Below are 22,601 nucleotides of genomic sequence, written 5' to 3' on the forward strand. Positions count from 1 at the left end.
ACTGTTTACTTATGCGGTCAGCTTTTAAGTGGTTTTCTGGTCCACTTCCGCCAAAATACGCTGGCCAGGAAGGTGAATCAACAAGCCGAAATGACAAGAAATTGAAACAAACGGATGCTTTGACGATCGGCTCTCTGCCGATTTTACTGGAAGACCATGGAGGGTTTTAAAAGGTATGACGGGACAACTTGACACAAGATACATACAGCTCTGCCAATGAGCAACGCAGCAGGACACCTGACACGTTTTTGATGAAAACGGGTACATCGCCTTGCTAGAGAAGACAGGGCGCCCTCAGCTGAGAAACCTCAAACTTAACGGTGCTCGGTGCCCGGTGCCCTCCCGGATCTTCCCTCCCTCTCTCCATCACCGTGTAGGGCGGGAGGGGGGTTGTGTTCACGTGCACTCGCTGCGCGCCCCCATGCAGTTGGACGGAGGGCGCAATACATAATTCGGTCCCAGCAAGGGGACACCTCAGTCCTTCCCCTCCTGTCAAGCCGCGGATCCGCAGCCTCTGCACAGCCCGTGGACCCGCACACCGACGCCGCCGTTCCCTGCTCCCGAGCGGATAGAAAATCCACCTTGGAGAAGGACGGATGCTTGTTTTGTTTGGGGATAGCGCATGACTTGCAGCGGCCGAGGAAGGACGGGGCAGAGCGAGAAAGAGACAGTCATCGGTGATCTACAGGGGACGTAAACATTGCCATGCCCTGCTTCATGCACCACTTCCCCCGATCCGCTTCCTCCTCCACCACCTCCTCGGGTCCAGGGCAGAGGACTGTGTTTTGAAGGAAAACAGCCGAGAACATAACGCCGCTGCCGAAGGTAAACATTTTTGTTGAAGTTGTGTTCGGGATAGGAGGCTGCGGCGGGCCACGGTCCGGACTGTAGGTATCCTGCATCCTGACTTTGCGGTCTCCGTGTTGTTCGGCCATGCTGCAGGCAGCATCCTCTGACCTGTTCCCGACTTGAGCTTCCCTCTCCGGGATTAACAAGTTCCCAAGAGCAGAAAACTACTGCAGCTACTTGTTAATGTTTTGGAGCATTATTTTGTACTCGTGGAACATTCACTCTCATGTGTAACTGAGTGAAATGATTTTTTTTTAACAGCAGTTTGGTTTGCTCACAGGGCTTCACATCTAAGCCCAGAAGATGTGATCAGCTGCAGACATTTTAACGCGCAGAACATCTCAAACATCATCATAATCAAATTGCCTCTGCATTACTGCTTGGTGGGACCAGCCGTGTTGTTATCACAGTTAACATAAACACAGCGCCATGGGTGCCAAGCAAACCAAAGGCCAGGAGCCTGGAGGAGCCAGCCCTCAGCACAGCTGGAAGCGGACACCCACCAAGGAGCGGGGAGACATCTTGGCATCCCTCATGCTTAAGTCAGGGGACCGGCTGAGCCGTGGTGGGACGCCACCACCATACCAGCGCCGCATTGGCATGATCCAGGAGATGATGCTGATGGCCAAGCAGGGCAAACAGGACGAGGCCACAGAGATGCTCAGGACGCTCCGACAGGTAGCTGCTGTGTGTGTGTGTGTGTTTGTGTGTGAATGAGAGTCGGAAAGTGAGAAAAAGCTTTGGAGGTTCCCAGGTTCAAATGTCTGGACAGGGCAAGACCACAGCATCCCTGATATGCTTGCTTTCTTTTCTGTGTCCTTCCTCTATTCTTTCTTTTCTCTGTAAGTGTGCTGTTTCTTCCTCAGTTGATATCACCACAGATGCTGAAATAGAAGCCAGGCTCAGACGGACTGACTGTTGACACACTGAATAAACTGAGTCACCGATTGACTGCCCACATGTCTGATGAAATTGACCGCCTCTCTAACTGTATGACTGAACACGAGACCCCCTTGCTGGCTGGACGTGTGGTGCTCAGCCTGGCTCCACTGCACTTGTACAGTGTGGAGATTTCTACCATTTATAGCCTCTCGCTGTATTTCAGCTTGGCTGGCTGCTGCTGCTGCTGCTGGTGCTGCTGCTACAGAGAGGAGGAAAAACGTAATAGCTGAAAGACTGAAAGAATCTGGTTTGGTGGGAAACAAAAGGGAAGCAGGAAAATGAAAATGCCAATTGTTGAATTGGTGGATTTGCATAACTATAAAGAAAGGGAGGAACTGAGTGGAACAGTGGTGAAATTATGAAAAGTTCATCTGAATATGTTTAGCGTTGTGATAAGAAGGAAAAAAAGATAAGCTAGATATTGGAGAGAGAAAGAGGTTTATAAAGCTCATCTCTATAGACAGCAATTCACAGGATCCATATGCTGCCAGTGTTCACTGTTTATACCGCTATGACTCAACCAGGGGGAACGGCGCCTCCAGCTTACACACACACACACACACACACACTACGTTCACAGTTTATTGTTTGGACTTGGGAGATTTCCATCAGTTCCTTACTGTGACTATTTACCGTTCTCTGATCAGAGCCATTTAGGTTGGTAATCCATGAGGCAATGGCAAACAGTGGAGCAAAGCAAACAGGCGTTGCGATGAAGGACACCTCTCCTTCCATCATTTCAATCATCGTTAAGACCGAAGGATTACCATCTCTGTCACAGGGTCATTACGCCATGATACCCCAGAGGAGAACCACCGTTTCCAGTCTGAAAGTGAAGACGCAGCAACACGGCAGTGCGATTAGAGTCCTTCCCGCTGAGCACCGATTCTGTGTGGTTTCCAGGGAAAAAGATCTATAGGCTAAAACATTGATCATTTTAAGTTGACTTGGTTGGAAAAGTGTTTTCAATATGTCACCTTGAGCTCTGGGAGACTGACGATTGTCTGAAATTTTATAGAGCAGATAATGAAAATCATTTTTAGTTGCTGCCTCAGTTACATATAACCATTATTTCGATACCATTTCAACGACTATATTTTGTTGAGAAGCAGGTCCCAACCACACACTGAAATATCGTTATTAAAATGCTGTTGAACAGTTAAATGCAACCTTGCCATCTTTTCAATCAAATCTAGCCTAGTTTTAACCTAGATTTCTAGAGGACAATCTTTGGACCTGCAAGTGACTAGAACCATGCTCTAAGGAGCTCTACCTAAGTTCAGCGAACGAGTAAGAGCTAAACGGGCCGGGGTTAGCTGGCTAGCGTGCCAACTTCAGTAGAAGAAAAGAAGTGATAGTAATAGAAGCAAAACAAGAGTTAACATTGGCGTTGCTTTCCACCGCTGGAGACAGCTCTTGGCGAGTAAAGGGAAGTTTGATGCTGAACTCGGAACGTTTTATTCCAGTGGTAAGAAAACGGCTGTTAACGCTAACGTTGGCCACGTAGCGATAGCAAAAACTTTAATTGGTCCGGTAATCTATTGTTCCAACTCTGTGAGCTTTCAACTAAACTTTTTAACAAAAATAGTATAACATTTTGAGAAATACAGTTTATCACTTTGTTTCCAAGAGTGAGATAAGAAGATCAGTACCATTCTTGTGTCTCTCCGTCTACTCAAAGCTGGAGCTGGTAGGTGTTAGTCTATTTTAGCATAAAGACTGGAATCGGGGGGAACAGCTAGTCTGACTCTCTTCAGAGTTCAAAAATACACCTAAAAAAACCTGTGGTTGCCTTGCTGGCGCATGGAGACGCAGCGGCCTCTCGTGTACTAAATTTTGCAGTGCTTCGGCATTTTATAAGTGTTCAACTGTAAAAAAAAAAAAAAAGGAGCACTATTTATGCAGCAAAACTCAGCTACAGTCACCGGGAACTTCTGGTGATTGGCAGAGTGAGTCGTTGGACTATCGAGCAAGAAGGGAAAATCTGCTATGTCTGTGTTTTCCTTGAAACATGGCTACACAGCAACATTCTGGACATGGCCATCAAAGTGGATGGGCTACCTCACCACGGAAATGACAGGAAATCATTGCTGTCTGGTTGGGCTTGGGGCGGTGGACTGAGTGTTTTTATTCTGCAAGCATAGGCGCACGAATGCTGTGGTTGTGTCCAGACACTGTTCTCTGCTGGTAGAGTTAACAATCATCAAGTGCTGGCCATTCTATCGCAGGGCTTGAACTTCAGTGCAGGATTGAATGTACTGCGCATAATTTCATTGATTCCCACAAATCTTGCACTTATAATATGGCAATATTCCCACACGCATTTACAGCGATGTCCTCTAATGTTCAGTCAATGTTTGCACCGGCGAGGAATTCGGGACGACTGGCTGGAAGCGCTGCATCAGATGGACCGAGCTGTTGCAGCATCTCTCGCTAGCATATGCAGACAGGTTTCAATGGTATGAAGTTGAATGCATGCAAACATGAAAATCTGTAAATCTACATCATCTGAAGTGGAACCCGCTAAGTAAAAAAAAACACCAGAACCCAAAATAACTTGCAAACACGGCAGTGTTAGTGTTGTCAGCCAATATTACAAAACGTCAACTTTAAGTCGCCGCTCGGATGGCGTTTCTCATACAGCAGCCTTGAAAAGAAAGCAACCCAGCCGTTTACAAACTGAAGATATTTCCTTGTCTCATCAGCATGTCCATTCTTCATACGATGAAATGGACAGTGGCATATAAACACCGAGCAGTATTGCCTGTGCTACAGCATCAGTAGAATACAGAAGGTATGATGGTGTTAACACTTGTCCAAATGTTTTAGCTTTGATCCATCAGGCAGCAGGCTGAGGTCAAGCTCCTCCGACCTCAGAAGGATTTTTTCCCACTGCTTTTTGTGGAGCTGGGATTAGGGAAAAGGAGTCGTCCACAAGCATGATGCCATTCAACAGGGTCAAAGTTAACAATGTGTAGATACACTGTTTTTTTTTTTCTTTCAGATTGAAGGATGAATATGAATCTTTTATTTTTTTATCAGCAAAGAGATGGAGGCATAGATGGAGGAGGCTGGAGGATGCACTGAGAAGGAAGGAAAACAGCATGTGTTACATCATATGCCCCATTCTCCCAAAGGTACTAGCACAGCGTAGATGATAACAGGTTTGCATGTTGGGTCATCAGGAAAGAACTGGACAAGCTCCAATGACATAAACATCAGTCAAATTTGCCTTCATATTCAGGAGAGTTTGTGCTCTGGCAGAACAGTACAGGACGGCCAGGTCACATGATGAATTGGATGAAGACAATTACTGAGGATAAAGAGAGCAGAGAGGTGAAAAATGAGTGAGAAGAGGACGAAAAAGAGAGAGGAAGAGGTGGTGAGTAATTACAGAGACATTAGAAGAGAGGACTTCGTATGAAAAAAAGAGGAAATGACACAGAGAAGGGAAAGAAATGGAGGAGAAACGGAAAAGACAGCTTGTTTGTGAAAGATAGGAGCGTCACTCTTCGCTGGTTACCAGGTTCTCCTCTTGGTTGCCCGGAAACCATGGTGATGGCCGGTGAGTTCAGACTAAACAGGCACTGATTAATCACGAAGGAGCTCTGTTAACAGCTAATTGGAAAGCGACGTTCTTAATCACTGCTCTCCAATTCACTTGAAACCAATGCTAACATCTCTTAACCACTTCCCCCCGGTCTGTCTCATAGCTGATCACTAAACTAAAACCAACAGTGTCTTTGGAAACCTCCCTCGGCTCTAGAATCATCCTCAGTGGTTCCCCTCAGCAGTCTCTAGTTTGCTGTAAACGGCTACACGAGATCCCTAACTCATGCTATGGTATGTGACCAGTGCTTTGTGAAATAATGACAGGCTATTTTGTTGTGGTCGCCATGAATATTTAAGACCGAAGCTGCCATTAGTCAGCAACTGTTGTTGAAACCATTGCACTCATGAAAGAACATTTTCATATTCTTGTCCTAAACCTCTGTTACTTTTTTCTGTGAGGCTTGCTTTTACAAATGTTGGATTCACCAAACTTGTCATAAATCGCTCATGTGAACCTGACAACCTGTTCATGAGCAGGGGCGCGTCTGTGAGATTTAGGAGGTGGTCGTGTGACAGTCAGTGAGATATTAGATGGGATAATGTTTTAGCATACAGAGGTGACGTTACACCTTTGAATCCGACAGTTACAGTGGCAGCTGTTTGTTCCCATGGAGCAAAGCCGTCTATCTCTACATGACTCATGAATCTTGAAAATTGGTGAATGCCACAAACAGCCTTACATCCTTGCAAATGCCACATCAGAGCAAATCTGTTGATATTAGTGGTCCTTGCATGGCGCCCATTTTCTTTGCCTTTGTGTGTTTTCAAGCTCAAAACTGCACACTACATGAAGACTAGAAGGTTGGAGAAACAGCTAGCTTGACTATGCCCTAAGTAGATGTGTGTGTGTGTGTGTGTGTGTGTGTGTATATATATATAGCCAACATCATATCTCATTTATTTAATCCATCCAAAGCTGAATGGTAAAAATGACAGTTGTGGTTTAACAGGAAGTTAGGTTCTGGATCTGTTTCTTGGTAACACAGTAACTTTGCCACTGATTACAAATGAGATATAACATGTTAACTGGTGAATTTTAGAGATGCTGGTAGGTTGGGTTTTGTATAAATATATATATATATAAAAATATATATATATATATATATATAATATATAATATATATATTATATATTCTGTTTTAGTGGTTAACGAACTGCCAAAAAATGTAAAATTATTAAAAAAGAATTAGTGTTGTGTAACTTGGCTAGTAACAGGAGTAACCATCTTGGGATATGAGCGAATGCTCCCAGGTTGGAGAAAGTAAAGGTTTTCCCATTCTTCCCATCCTGTTGACGTGGCATCAATACAGCATATGACTTTATCTCAGCGCTGCAACTTTCTGTTGCTACATGTTGAGAGATCAGGCTAAGTTTTATTATGAGCTAAAGAAGCCGCACTGTCTTTGAATCTTTCTAAATCATACGTTTCATACACATTGTTAAAACTTCTTAGACAGTATTAACCCTTTGCTTTAAGTGATTTGTGTCGTCTGGCCTTTTGGCCTCCTTGCTTCCTCACATTAATTATATGTTTAGGATATGTCATAATGATCATGATATACCTGCTCAGGTGCTTTCAGTTTGCCTGATTGAAGCTCTTCCCAGGACTGTGGGCATGTGCATTCTGCTCTTAACTGGCATCTCTCTCACTCTCCTTTTACATATTAAGAGAAGGACTGTCAGGCTCGTTGCCCCAGAGCCACCACAGTACTGCAGAAAAAAAGGCCTTCTCCCTGTAGACTACCATTACATGTCACATCTGTAAAATTTGGACAAGACACTTTGAACAGCTTAACCCAAAAAACTTAAAACTCAGAGCCTACAAAGTTTTTTTTTTTTGTTCCAGATTGTTTATGCACATGCCAGGGTCATGGTAGGTGAGCTTTTTAACAGCAGATATCTTTTGCTTGTCACAGCAGAGCAAAACAACAGGTGGACCTAAAAACATCCGTGATGGCCCAGTTACATCTAAACGTCCCAGTAAGTCATGACAGCGAGGCAACATGCACAATACCACGACCATTTATGTTATTAATTACACCTGTCCCTTTCATCCTATGTCTGCTGGGAAATTTTCTGGACATATGTTCCGAGTGAGCAAGTTACATTAAATTGAATGGTTTTTGCCACGCAATATCCAGCTGTCCTAATTTGTCCATGATTAGCAGGCCACATGTTGTATGGTGTCCCAGCATGGCTCCGCCCAGCTTCAACCTGAGAAGAGGTCTAATCAGCCAGAATAACTGACAACACCTGTGCAGCGGCACAGGGCTTTTAAATGAAACAATCTGAAAAATGAAAAATGAAAATGAAATGTACCTAAAAAAAAAAAAAAAGCTATAGTTCAAGGACCTTTACTTTTAAGCTTGCTTGCTTCTGGAGCAGTTTCTCTCAGGCCTTTAATATAAAAATATTAACAATAATAATAATAATTCTTATTCATGTAAGATCAAATAACCTCCATATTAATATTAATATTAATAATATATCAGAGGTTGATGACACTGTCTGGTCGGTATGTGATCTTTATTAAAGGTCAATATCACCTTCATATATGGGTCCTCCTTGCCATTTCCTCTTGTTTACCAAAGGGCCTTCGCTTGAGCCGTTGTGTTTGCTGTTTCTGTGTCCAGCTCCATCTTTGTTCTTGTTCAGCTGGGTTCAGACTAATGCTGTGATATTGACTGGCTCTAATTAGTGTGGGTGGTGCTTTCTAATGGAAGAAAAGCCCACACTATTTCCCTTATAGCTTAAATGGATATGTGTGCGTGTGTGTGTATGCACTCAACCCACTATCCCTTCAGAGTTCAAGGAAGTAGACTATGCGTTTTTATTTTGCCCTTCTCATATGGGGCCACTGTTAATAATGTATGGCTTTTTTGGAGGGTGAATACCATTTACGTAGTTCTCAGAAAAAATTTGACTTATCTCTTGCTTGCTATTGTTTCAATTTGTTCCACAAACGTATACTTTTTACTGTTGCAGACCTTCTCACCAAGTGTCAGCGCTCTGTTGTGGATATGTTAATTGTTGCTTCCCAAACCTTACCATTTTTGGGTTCAGATAAGAGCGAGCTGGAAGATTAATTTCCATTCAGGGTGGATGTATTTGCATAATGCCTCATCTCCTTATCATACTATGAGGAAAGACACATTGTGTGTTTCTGTTGACTCACCCTCAAACACACGCACAGAAATAATCAGTATTGCCTTGGATTATTGGTACTAGTGTCTTTTTTTTTTTTTTTTTTTGAGGCATTAAAATTTAGCAAAAAGCATACTAATGTTAAGTGTTTCCCTTTCTACTGTACATATTACCATTCTGGAAATTAATTAATGTGCTTCTAAAAAATGCAAATGCAAGTTGTCATTGGTTATTTAAATAAATAGTCAGAAGTTTTGGGAAATTAGGTTTTTACGCTTTTGCTGAGAATGAGATGAGCAGATTGACACCACTCTCATGTCTGTACACTAGAAATTATGCTAGAGCCAACAGCCAGTTAGCTTAATCTTAGCATAAAGACTGGAAGCAGAGGGTAAAAGCACGGGCAAGTCCATCGTTTCGGTTTTTACTCTTCAATTTGTGTTCAGAATAAACAAACAAGATGTGTTATTAATAAGTTATAGAAGTGCTGGTAGTCTCTTTTTTTTTTTTTTTAAATCTTCAGAAAGAGCTAGGCTAGCTGTTTTCCACTGCCTCCAGTCTTTATTATGAGGACAAAAATGACATTTGACTATACCATCTAAAAAACCACACAGGTTCAAAACATCCAAATATCTATTTTTGCACATTATGTCCATAAGAGGGCAAACCAATACAAGGAGGGACATTACTTGGGTGCGTATTTTCAAGATGTGCCGTAAGGTTGCTAATGCTGGAATGGTAGGCTAACTGTAGCTTCCATAGCTTGCATACAGTTTTTATCCAGAGGTTATACTGTTTTGCTGTCTACTGACCACAAGTGGCAATGGCTCCTTACACATACAGTGGCTTCAGAAAGTATTCACGCCCCTTCACTTTATGCACACTTTATTCTTTTGTAGATTTAATTGTAAATGGGTAAAATTGCCATTTTTGTCCATCAATCTGGTGTTTGCCAGACATAGTGATTGTATTTCTGCTCAGAGAGTTCAATTTTTGTCTCATCAGACCAGAGAATCTTTTTACTCGTGCTCTCAGAGTCCTTTAGATGTCCTTTAAAGGCTGTTATATGCCTTTTACTTAAAGTAACTCCCGTCTAGCCACACAACCATAAAGGCCTGATTAATGGAGTGCGATTGATGGAGAGTTGAGATGGTTGTCCTTCCAACAGGTTCTCCCATCTCTGCAGAGGACTTCTGAAGCTCTTTTAGAGTCGTTGGGGTCTTGATCACCTCCCTGACAAAGGCCAATCTTGCCCGGTTACTCAGTTTGGTCGATGGCCAACTCTAGAATAGTCCTGGTGGTTTCAAACTTCTTCCCTTTCACAACTATTGAGGCCACTGTGCCCCTGATAACACTCAAAGCTTTAAACATGGTTTTACACCTTTGCCCTGATCTATGCCTCACTACAATTTGAGGTCTACATAGAGTTCCCTGGACTTAATGGCTTGGTTTTCATCCTGACATGCAGTGTAATTGTGGGACCTTATATTATATACACAGGTGTGTGTCTTTCTAAACTATGTTTCTAAACTATGCCCAATCAATTCATTTTTCCACAGGTGGACTCCAGTCAAGTTCTAAACACATCTCTAGGGTGATTAAAGCAAGGAATGTCACAGCACTTTTGTAATAAGTAATTTAAAAGTTTTTTTTTTTAGAAGCAGAAATAATTTCAGTTGTGTGATCTCAACTGGAAACTGTGTGAGTCTGTGTGTCCTGGTGGTGACACCATAACATACACCTGTTGATCATAGGTTTCTCTCATCTGCTATGTTGCTATTAATATCGCTCTCATTTGAAAATACAGCAGCTGATCAGTGTGTGTGTGTGTGTGTGTGTGTGTGTGTGTGTCATTCAGTCAAGTTGCTGTCATAATTTACTGCCCCTCCTACGCAGAACAATAGGCAGCATGAAAACCTGAGTGAGTCATACCTATCTGTAGGAGACCGAGCATCTCTCTCTCTCTCTCTCTCTCTGTCTCTCTCTCTCTCCCTCTCTTTCTATCTCTCTTTTTCTCTTCCTCTCTCTGAATATGGTTGGCCCTGTTGCCACCTAAGTGGCTATGAATTGTCTGCACAGACAAACCCAAACAAACAAACACATATCTACAGACACTATGATCATGCACTTACCTTATAGACTAAAATGCATTTACACACACACACAACATATATGCACATTCACCCGGAAAGTGATTCAAGCCCAGTGGCATTGACAACAAGAATAGTGGTATAGCTAGAAAAGGAGACTGATTACATGTTGTGTACACAGAGTGTTGTGCCAGTGCAGACAGCACATATCATCTGAATTAATATTCTGTTACGCAGTATGTATACCCGTAAACACCTCTCAGTGTAAGGCTGCCCAGTACACAACACCACTACAAACATTGACTTCACAGAGATGACCGTCTAAGATATTACAACTAAACTGTGAATAATGAACTGTGAACAATACCTAAAAATGCTTGAATGCCATGTTGACTTGCATTTCCCCAAGATTGAACCAGTGATGAATAGGGAAGTAATATATAATTCTTCACAAAATAAATAAATGGAGAAAGCATGCCTCACACTATAGTTTATAAAAGTGGTATAATTAAGCTAGAAGATTCATTCTGGACCTTGAAAACCAAAAACAAAGAAAAAGAAATCTCAACACAAGGTCAAACTTACTTGTCTCTGTGTTGCTCATCCAGTGCTAACCTTGCAGTTAGATAAATATATTATATTGGCTTTTTTTAATTGTGTTTCAAGTGAAACCAGATTCAAACAAACCGTGGATAGCTCCTTTTAAGACAGTTAATCTCTTACCAGACACCCACATTTTTATGACTCTGCGCCTGTCCATCCATCTGTCCGTACGTATGTACGTCTGTCCCATACTAGTGAACGCGATATCTCAGGAACGACTTGAGGGAATTTCTTCAAATTTGGCACAAACTTTAACTTGGACTCAAGGATGAACTGATTAGTTATCGGTGATCAAAGACCAAGGTCACTGTGACCTCACAAAACAGGTGAAAACACATTTCTAATAGGATGAAATGATGAAGTGATGACATTATATCTCCAAAAGGTCAAAGGTCAACTTCACTGTGACATCACAATTTTCTGCAAAAACACTTTTCTAGCCATTATTAACTCCATAACTCAGAAATAAAAAGGGAGATTGTGAGCTTATTTCCTACAACTTGACTAGTTATCAGAGGCATACAATTGCAAGGTGGTTACAGTTATTCACCCTTTTGATTACAGACATACAGTTACTCTGGTCTCAACCAATAAACCAATCAAGCATTTGCTAACAAAACTACTCAGGTTTTTGGACTTTTTCTCCTCGACAACACATTTGTTGGAATAAAGCTTGGGTGCATTTTGTTCATTGGAATCTTGTGAAAGTGGTGTGGAGTTTTTAGCACTTGGCCATGTCTCCCCTCACAAAGGACTAAGCAGTGGCTTTTCTGTTGTGTGTGCTAACCTGCTACAAAATGAAAAACAGCTATTGCAGTGATTTAAGGTTCCTAAAATGTGTCCCCAGGGTCGAACAGTGTCTTTTAAAAAGTTAAATTGTTTTTGTTTGAGTTAATACTGTATTTTATTTAAAATAAGTGCCAGTGATGGAAGAGTTGTTTCTTCTATTTTTGGCACTTTGTGGTTCTTTTTGCAAACGAGAGATATATTCAGACTTGAAGATATTAGAAGTTTCTTATGGTTAGGGTTAGGGTTAAACTTCTAATATCTTCAAGTCTGAATTGCAAGTCAGAGGCTGACGTGAACAGTTGCTGTTATGTGGTTGCTCGTAACTATGGTCTAAATGATATAGTCTTAATGCAGCAGTAGCAACAAGTAATATGTACCTTGTGTTGAGACTTTTTTACCCAAAATGAATATAATTGGCGAGATTCTGATTCAGTTCTTATAGACAAAAAAAAGTTATGGTCTAATTGATTCATTTTAAAATCTAGAAAAATCTATCCTCCGGAAATTCCTGAAAATCTGTACAAAACTTTTGGCCAATCCATTACTTGTTAGACATTGCCATCCACAGATTCCCACCACTGGCTAAAATTAACTAATTATTTTGGTGACACCAACTTTTTCTGTAGTGCCACCGTCAAGCAAAATTTTCCACATTTATTTTAGAAATGTGGATATTTATTGGGGCAGATTGCCCAGGCTCTTACTTACCTCATTCATGGCCCCCAGAGGATTAACACTTTCCATTTTGCATATTGCATGAGCGAGGGACAAAATGTCAGGATTTCTCATAATTCACTTGGTAGATTGCCATGAAATTAGCACATTCATGCTACCAAGGGAGCCTGTGACCTTTTGCTTACTCCCAGACTCAGGACAAACTATACATTTTTCTTCCGTTGCTATTAAACCTCTGAGAACAGCAAAACTGACATCATGTGTAATGTCCAGCTCTGTCATATAGTGAAGGAATGTTGCAGCTTTTCATGATTTCTAATTAGATTTTTAATCTGGTTTCAAAACAAAAGGAAGTTTTTTGGATGCCTATAAAAATAAATATTAATGTCGTCAATTACTTGAGCTCAAGTAAATGGTGTAAGGCTGTATTGCTCAGTCCTCAAAATATTTAACTGCTGCTATTTAAATTGAACTGCTCTGGTCTAATCCTCTCCTGTGTCTGTGTATTTTATTTCAAGTGGAGTTGTCATCCATGTTGCTTTTTAAAGATTTAACAGGACTGCTGTTCATGCGTGAAGCTCTGCCAACAGGTTTATGCTTCGTCGGCTTTGATAGAGCTTGAGATGTGACAAATTTTCATTTTCCTTCATCGGCAAGCAGGCAGTTAGACAGCAGGAAGCCGTTCAACAGGCTTTAATTTAATGCTTTAGGAGGTCAGCGAGTTTACAAAGCAGCATGAAAAATATAAAAGCCTTTCAAATTCTGCCTTGCTCCTAAACAGAGGAGATTTATGTGTATGAATATATTCCTTGCATGAATGAATGTGTACAATTTTATGATTACTTGTAAAGGAAAAAATATGTACGTAGTTATCCATAACCACTATATTATCGTGTCTGTTGAATGGTTTTTGTGCTCTCCTGTGTTTTATGGGGTCTTTTTTCTGCCTTTTCACTTTAATGAAAGCCCATTGAGTTCTCCCATGTGTATGAAATTTGGCATATAAATAGATTGCCTTGCCTATATGAGTGTTGCTTACATAAGTACTGTATGTACAGTTCTGTAAGTGAGGATAAGACGGTCTTATTTAATGTGTGCGTGTGTGTGTGTGTGTGTGTTTGTGTAGGACCTGGGCATGGAGTCAACATCCCTGGATGACGTGCTGTACCGCTACGCCAGCTTTAGAAACCTGGTTGACCCTATCACACATGACCTGATTATCAGCCTGGCACGATATGTCCACTGCCCCAAGACGGTAGGACACACTCTCTCACACACACACATAAAAATCATCTAAAATGAAGAATACTTATATTAATATAATATTGCCGATTACACGAAACACGGACACACACACTCACGGACTGATGTGATTCATTGCGTTGCAGCTATCAGATGATCTCCTGACTCATTTTGTCAGACACTTTTAGGCTACAGAAGTGCTGTAAGTGGTTGTCTGGCTGTGGGTGTCCTTGAGGGAACTACAGCTCCTTGTGTTTGTTCATTCATGTTGTCTAGTATGTCAGTGAGGTAGGGAGGGAAAGGAAGCGTGACAGCAGCCATGCTGGATGAATAATGCAGGGGGGGGAAGGACGAGCGAAGAATGTTATCTCTGCCGGTGATGTTAGCAAACGTGGCTCTTTCGGAGGAAAGCAGTGACAACATTTCTGAACGAAATTCAGCTTCAGTCCCACTGAAAATTAAACAAGGACTGGCAAGAAAAAAAAAAACCACCCGGGACAAGCCCCGAAAATATGCAGGCTAGCACGCCGACATTTGTAAAAATGTAGGCTAATGTTAGCATAACATTATCAGTGGCTAAAGTGATTTACAGTCGGCTCTCTTTCATGTTGCTGTGGGTAGGAATACGTGCAGAATTAATGTCAAGGACCGGTCCACCATAAATCTTCCTCTTGATGTGTTGCTAAAGGAATAGAACTGTGTTAATGTTTTCTGATGTTTCAGCTGCTCATCTCAAGCTAAATCCGGGAAGTGAACAGTGTTTTTTTAGTGAATAGGTGAGTTAATCAGTTTCTGAACGATCAAGTGAGACTAAGATTTTACAGATGAAAACTAGACTAAGGTGTCTTTATCTTTTGCTGACTAAAAATAAAACTGTATAAAGAGTTTTCATTTTTGGAACAATATTGTATTCACTGAAAAAAAGTGGGAGCTGAGAAATACTTGTTATCGATGTGCAAGCCGCGTTCTGCGACTCTCTTCACACATGTCGATGCTGCAGAGAAAACTGAAGGTGAGGGTTCGCTGCACGGTTCATGATCAGTGAACAGAGGGAGGCTGGAAGGAGCAGGAATAAAAGAAACACCGGCGGGGGTGTTGTTATGTGCAGAGAGAAAAGCAACAAGAACGAGAAAGTACAGAAGGAGGCAGAGAGAGAGGTGTTATTTCCCTTGTTCTGCTCCGTCCAGCCTGTCTGACACATTTGATCTCTCTTCTCTTTTACTTTCTTACTGTGAGAAATAGTTCAGGCTCTGCTCCTTTTCTTTTCATGGACATAAAATGTTAATGCAACATCTGTGAATGTCATATGTCGATTTCCAAAAATCATCTTTAAATTAGTACACATTTTGCTCTACATACTTGGGACATTTAGAGTCATTGAATATTTGCAGTGCTGTCACTGGTGACGTTAAGTCGTAACATGTAGCTTGGCAATTTCCTTGTAATAAATATTTAAGTGTGACAAATGATTATTTTCTTTTAAATAACAATATTACAGCTTCTTATGAAGAATTATTTTCTTCTCTCAATGCGGAGAAATCTAATTGAAGTCTCTTATAGATATGATCAAATTTCAACCAGTCAGACTTCAGTCTGTTGTCAGATCAGTCTACTTGACTTTTCTATTTGATTTTTTTTTCTTGACACAAGAATTGGCTAGGCCTAGGTTTATTTTGTGAAACATGCAGAACTGCAAATGATTATTACTTTTCAATGTATTTAATTTTTTCTGGCCACCTGTTAAATAACGACATTACAAGTAAATGATTTCAATCATATTTTATGATTGAAATCATTTACTTGTATTCATTTAAACTTGCATCATAAATATATTTGGCCCCTGAGGGGCAGATAAACAAGCTGTACATTATATTGACTTAGTATCACCCTTAAGTTGACATCCAGTGGGCACAGAGCAACATTAGCGTTCTTTACAAGTCGTGTTTCTGGCCACCATAAGAATGTACCATAAGTCCAACATTCCCTCCCCTTTGTTCAACTGTGTTCATTAGCTAGCCACTAACTTTGTCTGTCTGCTGTCTGGTGCTGGGCAGGTTAACAGTGGGTTAATCAGAGCAACAGTGTAGTTGTGGGCCATAAAACAAACAAACGAAAAAAAGAGATGAAAGCGACGCTCTATAGAACCAAGGCAAACTGCACAAATTTTCTGTGGGTTCGTCACTACGTCTGGCCTTCGTCTTTTGCATTATACAAAGTCATTGGATTCTTTATTGATGTAAAACTATTGAATAGAGCTGAACTTAAGATTCAAATACTTAATTTGCTTTGGATGGCTTGTGAAAACTGCCCAACCGAGAGCAGAGCTAACTACACATTGCTGTGCGCCTTGTGTGGAGTATCAGGTAATATCACAGATTTATGATGGATTTTTCTTTTTTTGCTCTAGAGTACAGAATTATTCACTTTTTTCTTGAGTCACACTTTAGACTCAAAACAAGTGATTGTACGCACAAATTACTGAGTGAAAAAAGTGGGTTTAAGTTACTAGAGTTATGTAACTCTTCTTTTCATCCCTACATCTTATTCATCACTGTAGCCCTGAGGAATGCAAAGCCATAAAGACAGAAGGGTTGACAACATATCTCCACAGAGGAAATTTCTGGAATAAAAGTACCAAAAGTACTCTCAGGGAAACCTCACACCCACCACACATAACCTGCTGTGCCACCAGGCAGCCGATAACACTGCATTTGGGCAGTGGGAACATGTTTTCCCCACCACAACATTCGCTGAGTGTTTTTTGTCGCACTTCTCCTGCGCTGTTTGCTTCACTTCCATCTGCCACAGTGTTGTTTTAAACAGCTGTGGTTATGGATATTGATGTTGTTGTTGTGTTGTCAGTCATGCTGGTACAGTCTGCAACTGTTTTTGTCACTAAAGTGCATATGAAAAGATCAGATCAACAAACACTGTGACGGAATGCAACTGTGACTGTACACAGCTGTCCTCCTCAGTCTCTTATGTTTCAGTCAGTTTTTCTGTCCAGAGAACAGAGAATTGATTGAATGAACTCCACCCTCCTTGTATCTGATTAATATTAACACACAGCCAAACTGCTGCAGGATTAATGACACCTTTCCACAACTAAACAAAGGGACTGAAAACGGGTTCAGTTAAGAGATGGTAAGTCACTCTATGGGACTTAATAAGGATATTAATTGAAAAAAAATCAATGACCTTTAATTTTAAGTGTATTTAGGCCTAAAATGCATTTCCTGTTTAACGAAACATAGGCTGCATGTCCTCACTGGACATGTTAGAAATGTCCCCTGCTGATATGCATCCTTCGCTCACTCATGAAACTCAACCAGGCAGTTCTTTTCTGGTGAGAAGCACAGCTTTTCACTCCATCACATTTCCTGCACTTCACTTGTGTTTGGCCAGAGCAGTTACCATTTTTACATCGGCCTTGCTTTTCAGTGTAGGAAGGCCGCCGACGTTGTGTTCCTGGTGCTCATTATTCCTGTCTTCCAAACTTTTGAGACACAAAGTCAAAATTTGTATTTCCTATCTCACAATTTTGAATGATCATCCTTTTTTCTTTTTTAGATTTTTGTTTGTTTATTTTGGCAGTTGGCATTTATTCTGAAAGTGACAGTAAAGGGCTAGAAACAGGAAATGCAGGGAGAGGGTGGGGGGTATGACATTGAACTGGGTGGTGGGAATGTTTGGGTTGTTACGTTTTGCATATTAACCACCTGGCCACAGTTCTCCCCAAACAGCGATCATTTTTACTTACCGAAGTATTTTTCTTTTCATCATTCCTAACAATTCATCAGCTGTTTTTTTCAATTTTCTCGGGGGGAAATTGGCTTTCAGAGAAGTCAAAACTCCAGCAACACACCAGCAAAGTTTTTTTGCAACTTTATGGTGACACCAGTGTTTTTTGGCTTGTGGCCGTCAGGAGGGACACTGGCTTTCATGCAACAGCACTTAATCCTGTGATGTCTGAAATCACCTCCTCGTTCACTCATTCACTGCTCCCTAGAAGACAGACACTCGGAAGCTTACTCTATAGTGAGGAGCAATTTGAGATTTTGGACACCTACTAATCGTCATCGCTTTGCATCATCACTGAGAGGCTGTAGTGTCACGCTGCAGTTATTCGCACATCTAAAACAATGCAACCAATTGAATCAGACTCATAGAGGCGTTAATTATACGAGTTTATGTTTTAGCCCTGACACCATACTGAGCTGCTTTGTTTTCAGAAGTGTTTCTACTAGTCTGCCCCCGTCATGTAGATAAATGGGAAGGACTAGAGAATAGAAACAACTCCCAATATGGCGTTGTCCAGTAAAACGCCAACTTTGAGTATGACCTCAGTAAAAAAAACATATAATTGAATTGACACATTTTCAACAACGTCAGCAAAAACTGAACATTATAACCTTCGTAAAGGTAGAACCTATTATACCTAACAAAGTAATCACTGTGTGTATATAGTAGCTAGAGAGTGATTTCATACACAGTTTAGGTAATAGTGCATTTCCTGTTGCTGCCTCACAATAAAAACCACCCTGTGGTTCAGATGTAAAGTCTAGAAGAACCAGAAAGAAAGTTGTGGTTTGCATTTTGCAAATACAGCTCTGCTAGAGCTGTAGTAGAGCTAGTCTGACTCACCGGATGCATGCTGCGGGTATAAGTCTGCTGAAAATGACAAGTTTTGATGAAGAATTGCGTCATCCAATCACAGTCAAAATATGTCTTTTATTGCTTTTTGTGGCGTTTTCTTTTGCAGGGGGAATCAGCCATTTTAATGACAGTGATCACCTCCCCGCGCGCAAATGTTCCACCAGAACAACCCCCCCCCCGACACTATTTTGCAGCGGCACGGTTGCTGCATCCTGGGCACAGCACCACCCAAGAGAAATTTGATTGCTTTAAAGAAATACAAACAAGCCAGGGCGGGTGCAGCCAGACCGCTCTCCAGCACTGACAGCACAGCGCTGTGGGGAATGGTCTTGCTATGCAAGACTAAAGGAGAGCAGATCAGTAAACTCTGAGGCTACTGTCTGTTAGATGAAAGAAAGAACAGGAACATCGAGTTCGAAATAAACTTAAAACCACTGAAACGCTTACATTACACAAGAGATACTAAAAGCATAACCTGCGTGACCACACCTGTTGAAACTACGTTTAAGGCCTATAGGAAAGGGTCAAAAGACAAATCAGCGCTAACATGGTTAGTTCTTGGAGTTTAGGCTTTTAAGTCATCTCTGTTTCTCGCTTATGTTGTGTGATCCATCCATCTGTCTGTGTCTCCACTCTGCTTCTGCTGTGAATCCAACAGCTCACTACTCAGCTTTACTCGGCCTGAGAAACGGTATCTATGTCTGTATGTGTATGTGTTTAACCCTGCTGATACTGACCGTTCAGATATATGGTCTCTGATTTGAATTATAGCCTTCATTCATTTTATTATCGATTATGTATTTATTTTATTTGTAAATATCATATACAGCCACTGAAATTCAAATTTATTGTTACAGAATAGATAGTAATAGTCTGAACACGCCTTTTATATTTTTCAGTATTGGTGGAGTTGGGTGTTTTTTGATCAAAAAGGAGTCTAGTAGTGAGGGAAATTCAGAGATTTAATGTGCATTACAAATCAGATAAAAAGAGATTCGTGTATTTGGGTCTTTGTAAATGTAAGTGAACCCATGACCAATGCATTGTAAGCCTGTGTCCTTCATCAGAAATGCCTTCATCCCTGTGAAAGTCATGTGGCTGAAAAGCATTCGTCACAGGGCTTAATTAACCAGCCACAGACCAATACCCCAACAATGTCCATATGTCCAATGTCCAATTATGTCCATATTCGACGATTCTGCACTTTGCAGAAAGTAAGAAAGTGCAAGCTTGGGTGGTTGATGGCCACAGTTTCAGACCATAGTTTGCATCCCATAAAGAATTTTAAAACATCTGCACGGGACGAAAAAAAAAAATTGGTTTGACATTCTTGTCTGGTGATAGTAGGGCGCCCGCCCCAGGGGTCATATTGTTTAAGAGAAAAAAACATTGAAATCTGTGCAAACGGATTAATAAAATGAGGGAATGGATTTGTAATTATCATTTCCTATTTTTCTCCCTCTTCCGGACTTAGAGTTGAATCGATGGAATCTATGGGCACTAATGTCTGCCCAACATTGAGGTACTTTGATGGAAGTTGTAGAATTGACACAAAAACTGCAGTCACAGAGTTGTTTCCATAGAATCAACACTGGCCATTTTTAGTGATTTAAAGAAAACAACTGAATTCTGTGGTACAATATTGAAATATCAGCATAATCTCATCATTCATCATTTATTAAGATTAAGTGAATAAACTACATCAGGTACCTACAACAGAAATCATCATCGAAGAGATGATTGGTAATGGACAAGTATGTTATTGCTGAAGGTGAAATAACGTTAGGTTGTGCTGTCTGACAAACACAGAATGGCTCATAGCACATGACGTTATAGTCAGTATGTTGTCAGTAGTAAATCTAGGTTTGTATTTCCATAAGCTTGCTTTTCATGCAAGACTAATACAATTATCGAATGTGTTTATATTAATTAGATATATAATGACTAACAGTACATGGATGGATGATAAGTTATCAACACCTTTTTGTAACGTAATGTATTTATTTACATTTGCTAATCTATCAATGTGAAAGGAGTCTCACAGTCCGTTGCAGTCCACTCTGTACATCCTTACGTTTGTAAATCTGTGACAGTCTCAAATTGTGGTCCGTTTTCGTTCAGTCTTCTTCTCCAACCTCAAAACTGAAATTGACATTCCGCTTCAGTGGTGGAGATGGACCCAGTGAAATTTCTATTCTAGGAGAGCGATGTTATTTACTGCAGGAGATTTGAAGGCTTTGGATGAACAGATGACCAGATGCAAATTTAAATTGAACTGGATCACCACAGGCCATGCTTTTACAGTATAAAAGAAGACTTAGCACTTTGTGTGTGTGTACCTGTACTTCTACCTTTGTGGACATTTTGGCCTGTCCTTGCAACTTCAAAGGGCTGTTTTAGGGTTAAGACTTGGTTTTAGGGCTCAGGTTAGAATCAGGTTTAAGTAAGGGTCAGGGTTGGGGTTAGGCATTTAGTTGTGATGGTTGAGGTTAGGGTAAGCGGCTAGGGGATTCATTATGTCAATGAGTGTCCTCACAAAGATAGAGGAACAAGTACAGTGTGTGTGTGTGTGTGTGTGTGTGTGTGTGTGTGTGTGTGTGTGTGTGTGTGTGTGTGTGTGTGTGTGTGTGTGTGTGTGTGTGTTTAATGAGGAATACTGGTAAGTTTTCGATTAATCATAAATCACTGCTGCTTTGTTGACAGACACCTTGACAGGGGCTGCACACACACACACGCACACACACACACACACACACAGAGCCTCTCCATCACTGTGTCTTTTATCTTTCACATCAAGCTATCAGAGACTGTCCTGTCATCTCAAAGTGCTAAGTGAACTGAGGTACGTGTCAAAGGATAACATATGGCACCTGCAGTTTGAAAGAGAGGAGAGTGGACAAAAGTGGTCCTGTCTCTCTGGTTAACATTAGTCTCAAACAAATGTGTTTTATGAAGACCACTTACCAAAACTTCCTTTTTTTAATTTAGGCTTGAACTTTGAACATTTTCTTGTCCAAGTAATTTCATAGATTTATGAAAATTCAGTGTTTCATCATATTTGATAGTATTTTAGGTACAGTGGACAAAAATGGCACTTACAGTTTGACATTAACTGATGGCAAAACTATAGAAGTAACTATATATAGTAAAATTTCTTTGCATACTCCACTGACTGAACCATCAATATGTCATCAGGAGGATGATGTGACTTATTGACAGGGAGTCTATCTTAAAGATGAAACACCACCTCACACTGACAAAGACGATATTGATGAAAAAGACATATTGTTTTGTTGAAATCTGGTTCAGTTGAGTCCTTGTGATCAGATTTGAATATTCATGAGCACTGACAGAAATCCTGCTTTTTGCATTTGATTTTGAAATACTTTTGGTCTCTTGTGACAAAAGCATATTAGCTTCAGTCAGATTTTTTTTGCGTTTGTTTTTAATCTTTAATCAAACACCAAGGTAATTTCAGTTGTGTCTTAGTTTTTTTCTGATGTAATTTCAACATTAGTCTTAATGCAGTCGTTTATTATTTAATGTTCAGAGATTAATCACTCACATGCGGGTACATGAAGACACTGAACCAACTAAAACACATTGCTAGAACTCACTGCTCATGGAACTGAAAAGACGGCTCTGAAAAGTTTGCATCACTTCTTAGAGGACACCAACTGGCACCATGAATTCCAGTGGTGACCCAGTTTCGTGGCTTATCTCCAACCACTCCTACAGTATAATAACTTCTTAACTGTCCATTCCTGTCCTCACTATGTTTTTTTTTTTTCAAAATAAGCCAAAGTATTAATCTTATTTAGTGTAATACTTAATATTATGAGTAGCATGGTTAGCTGCTTGCATTTGTTGCTAGTGTGATTATAGTGTTGCTATTTGTATAAATGAGCTGGTTCAGTTTACAGTATTTTAACATTTCTTTGTAGTTTTTGTTTGGGTTAAGTTTTATTTTGCTTTCTTCAAGTGTTATATTACACCATG

General features: G+C 40.7%; 1 protein-coding gene across 3 annotated transcripts in view; it reads left to right on the top strand.

Annotated features, from left to right (window-relative positions):
* The first annotated feature begins 61 nt into the window (after positions 1-61).
* lrrc75a (leucine rich repeat containing 75A) overlaps positions 62-22,601 on the top strand; it is a 54,042-nt gene continuing 31,502 nt past the window's right edge. Inside the window, exons 1-3 of one of the 3 annotated variants that reach the window (XM_040130640.1) lie at positions 62-825; positions 1,111-1,527; positions 13,831-13,959. In XM_040130640.1, coding sequence (XP_039986574.1) covers positions 1,279-1,527; positions 13,831-13,959 — 378 coding nt within the window. In that variant the 5' untranslated portion in view covers positions 62-825; positions 1,111-1,278. Of the gene's footprint in view, positions 1,528-13,830; positions 13,960-22,601 lie in introns of all 3 variants that reach the window. The other 2 variants (XM_040130641.1, XM_040130639.1) reach the window with 2 other exon arrangements.

Source organism: Xiphias gladius, chromosome 7 (assembly GCF_016859285.1).
Source record: "Xiphias gladius isolate SHS-SW01 ecotype Sanya breed wild chromosome 7, ASM1685928v1, whole genome shotgun sequence".
NCBI classification, from domain to species: domain Eukaryota; kingdom Metazoa; phylum Chordata; class Actinopteri; order Istiophoriformes; family Xiphiidae; genus Xiphias; species Xiphias gladius.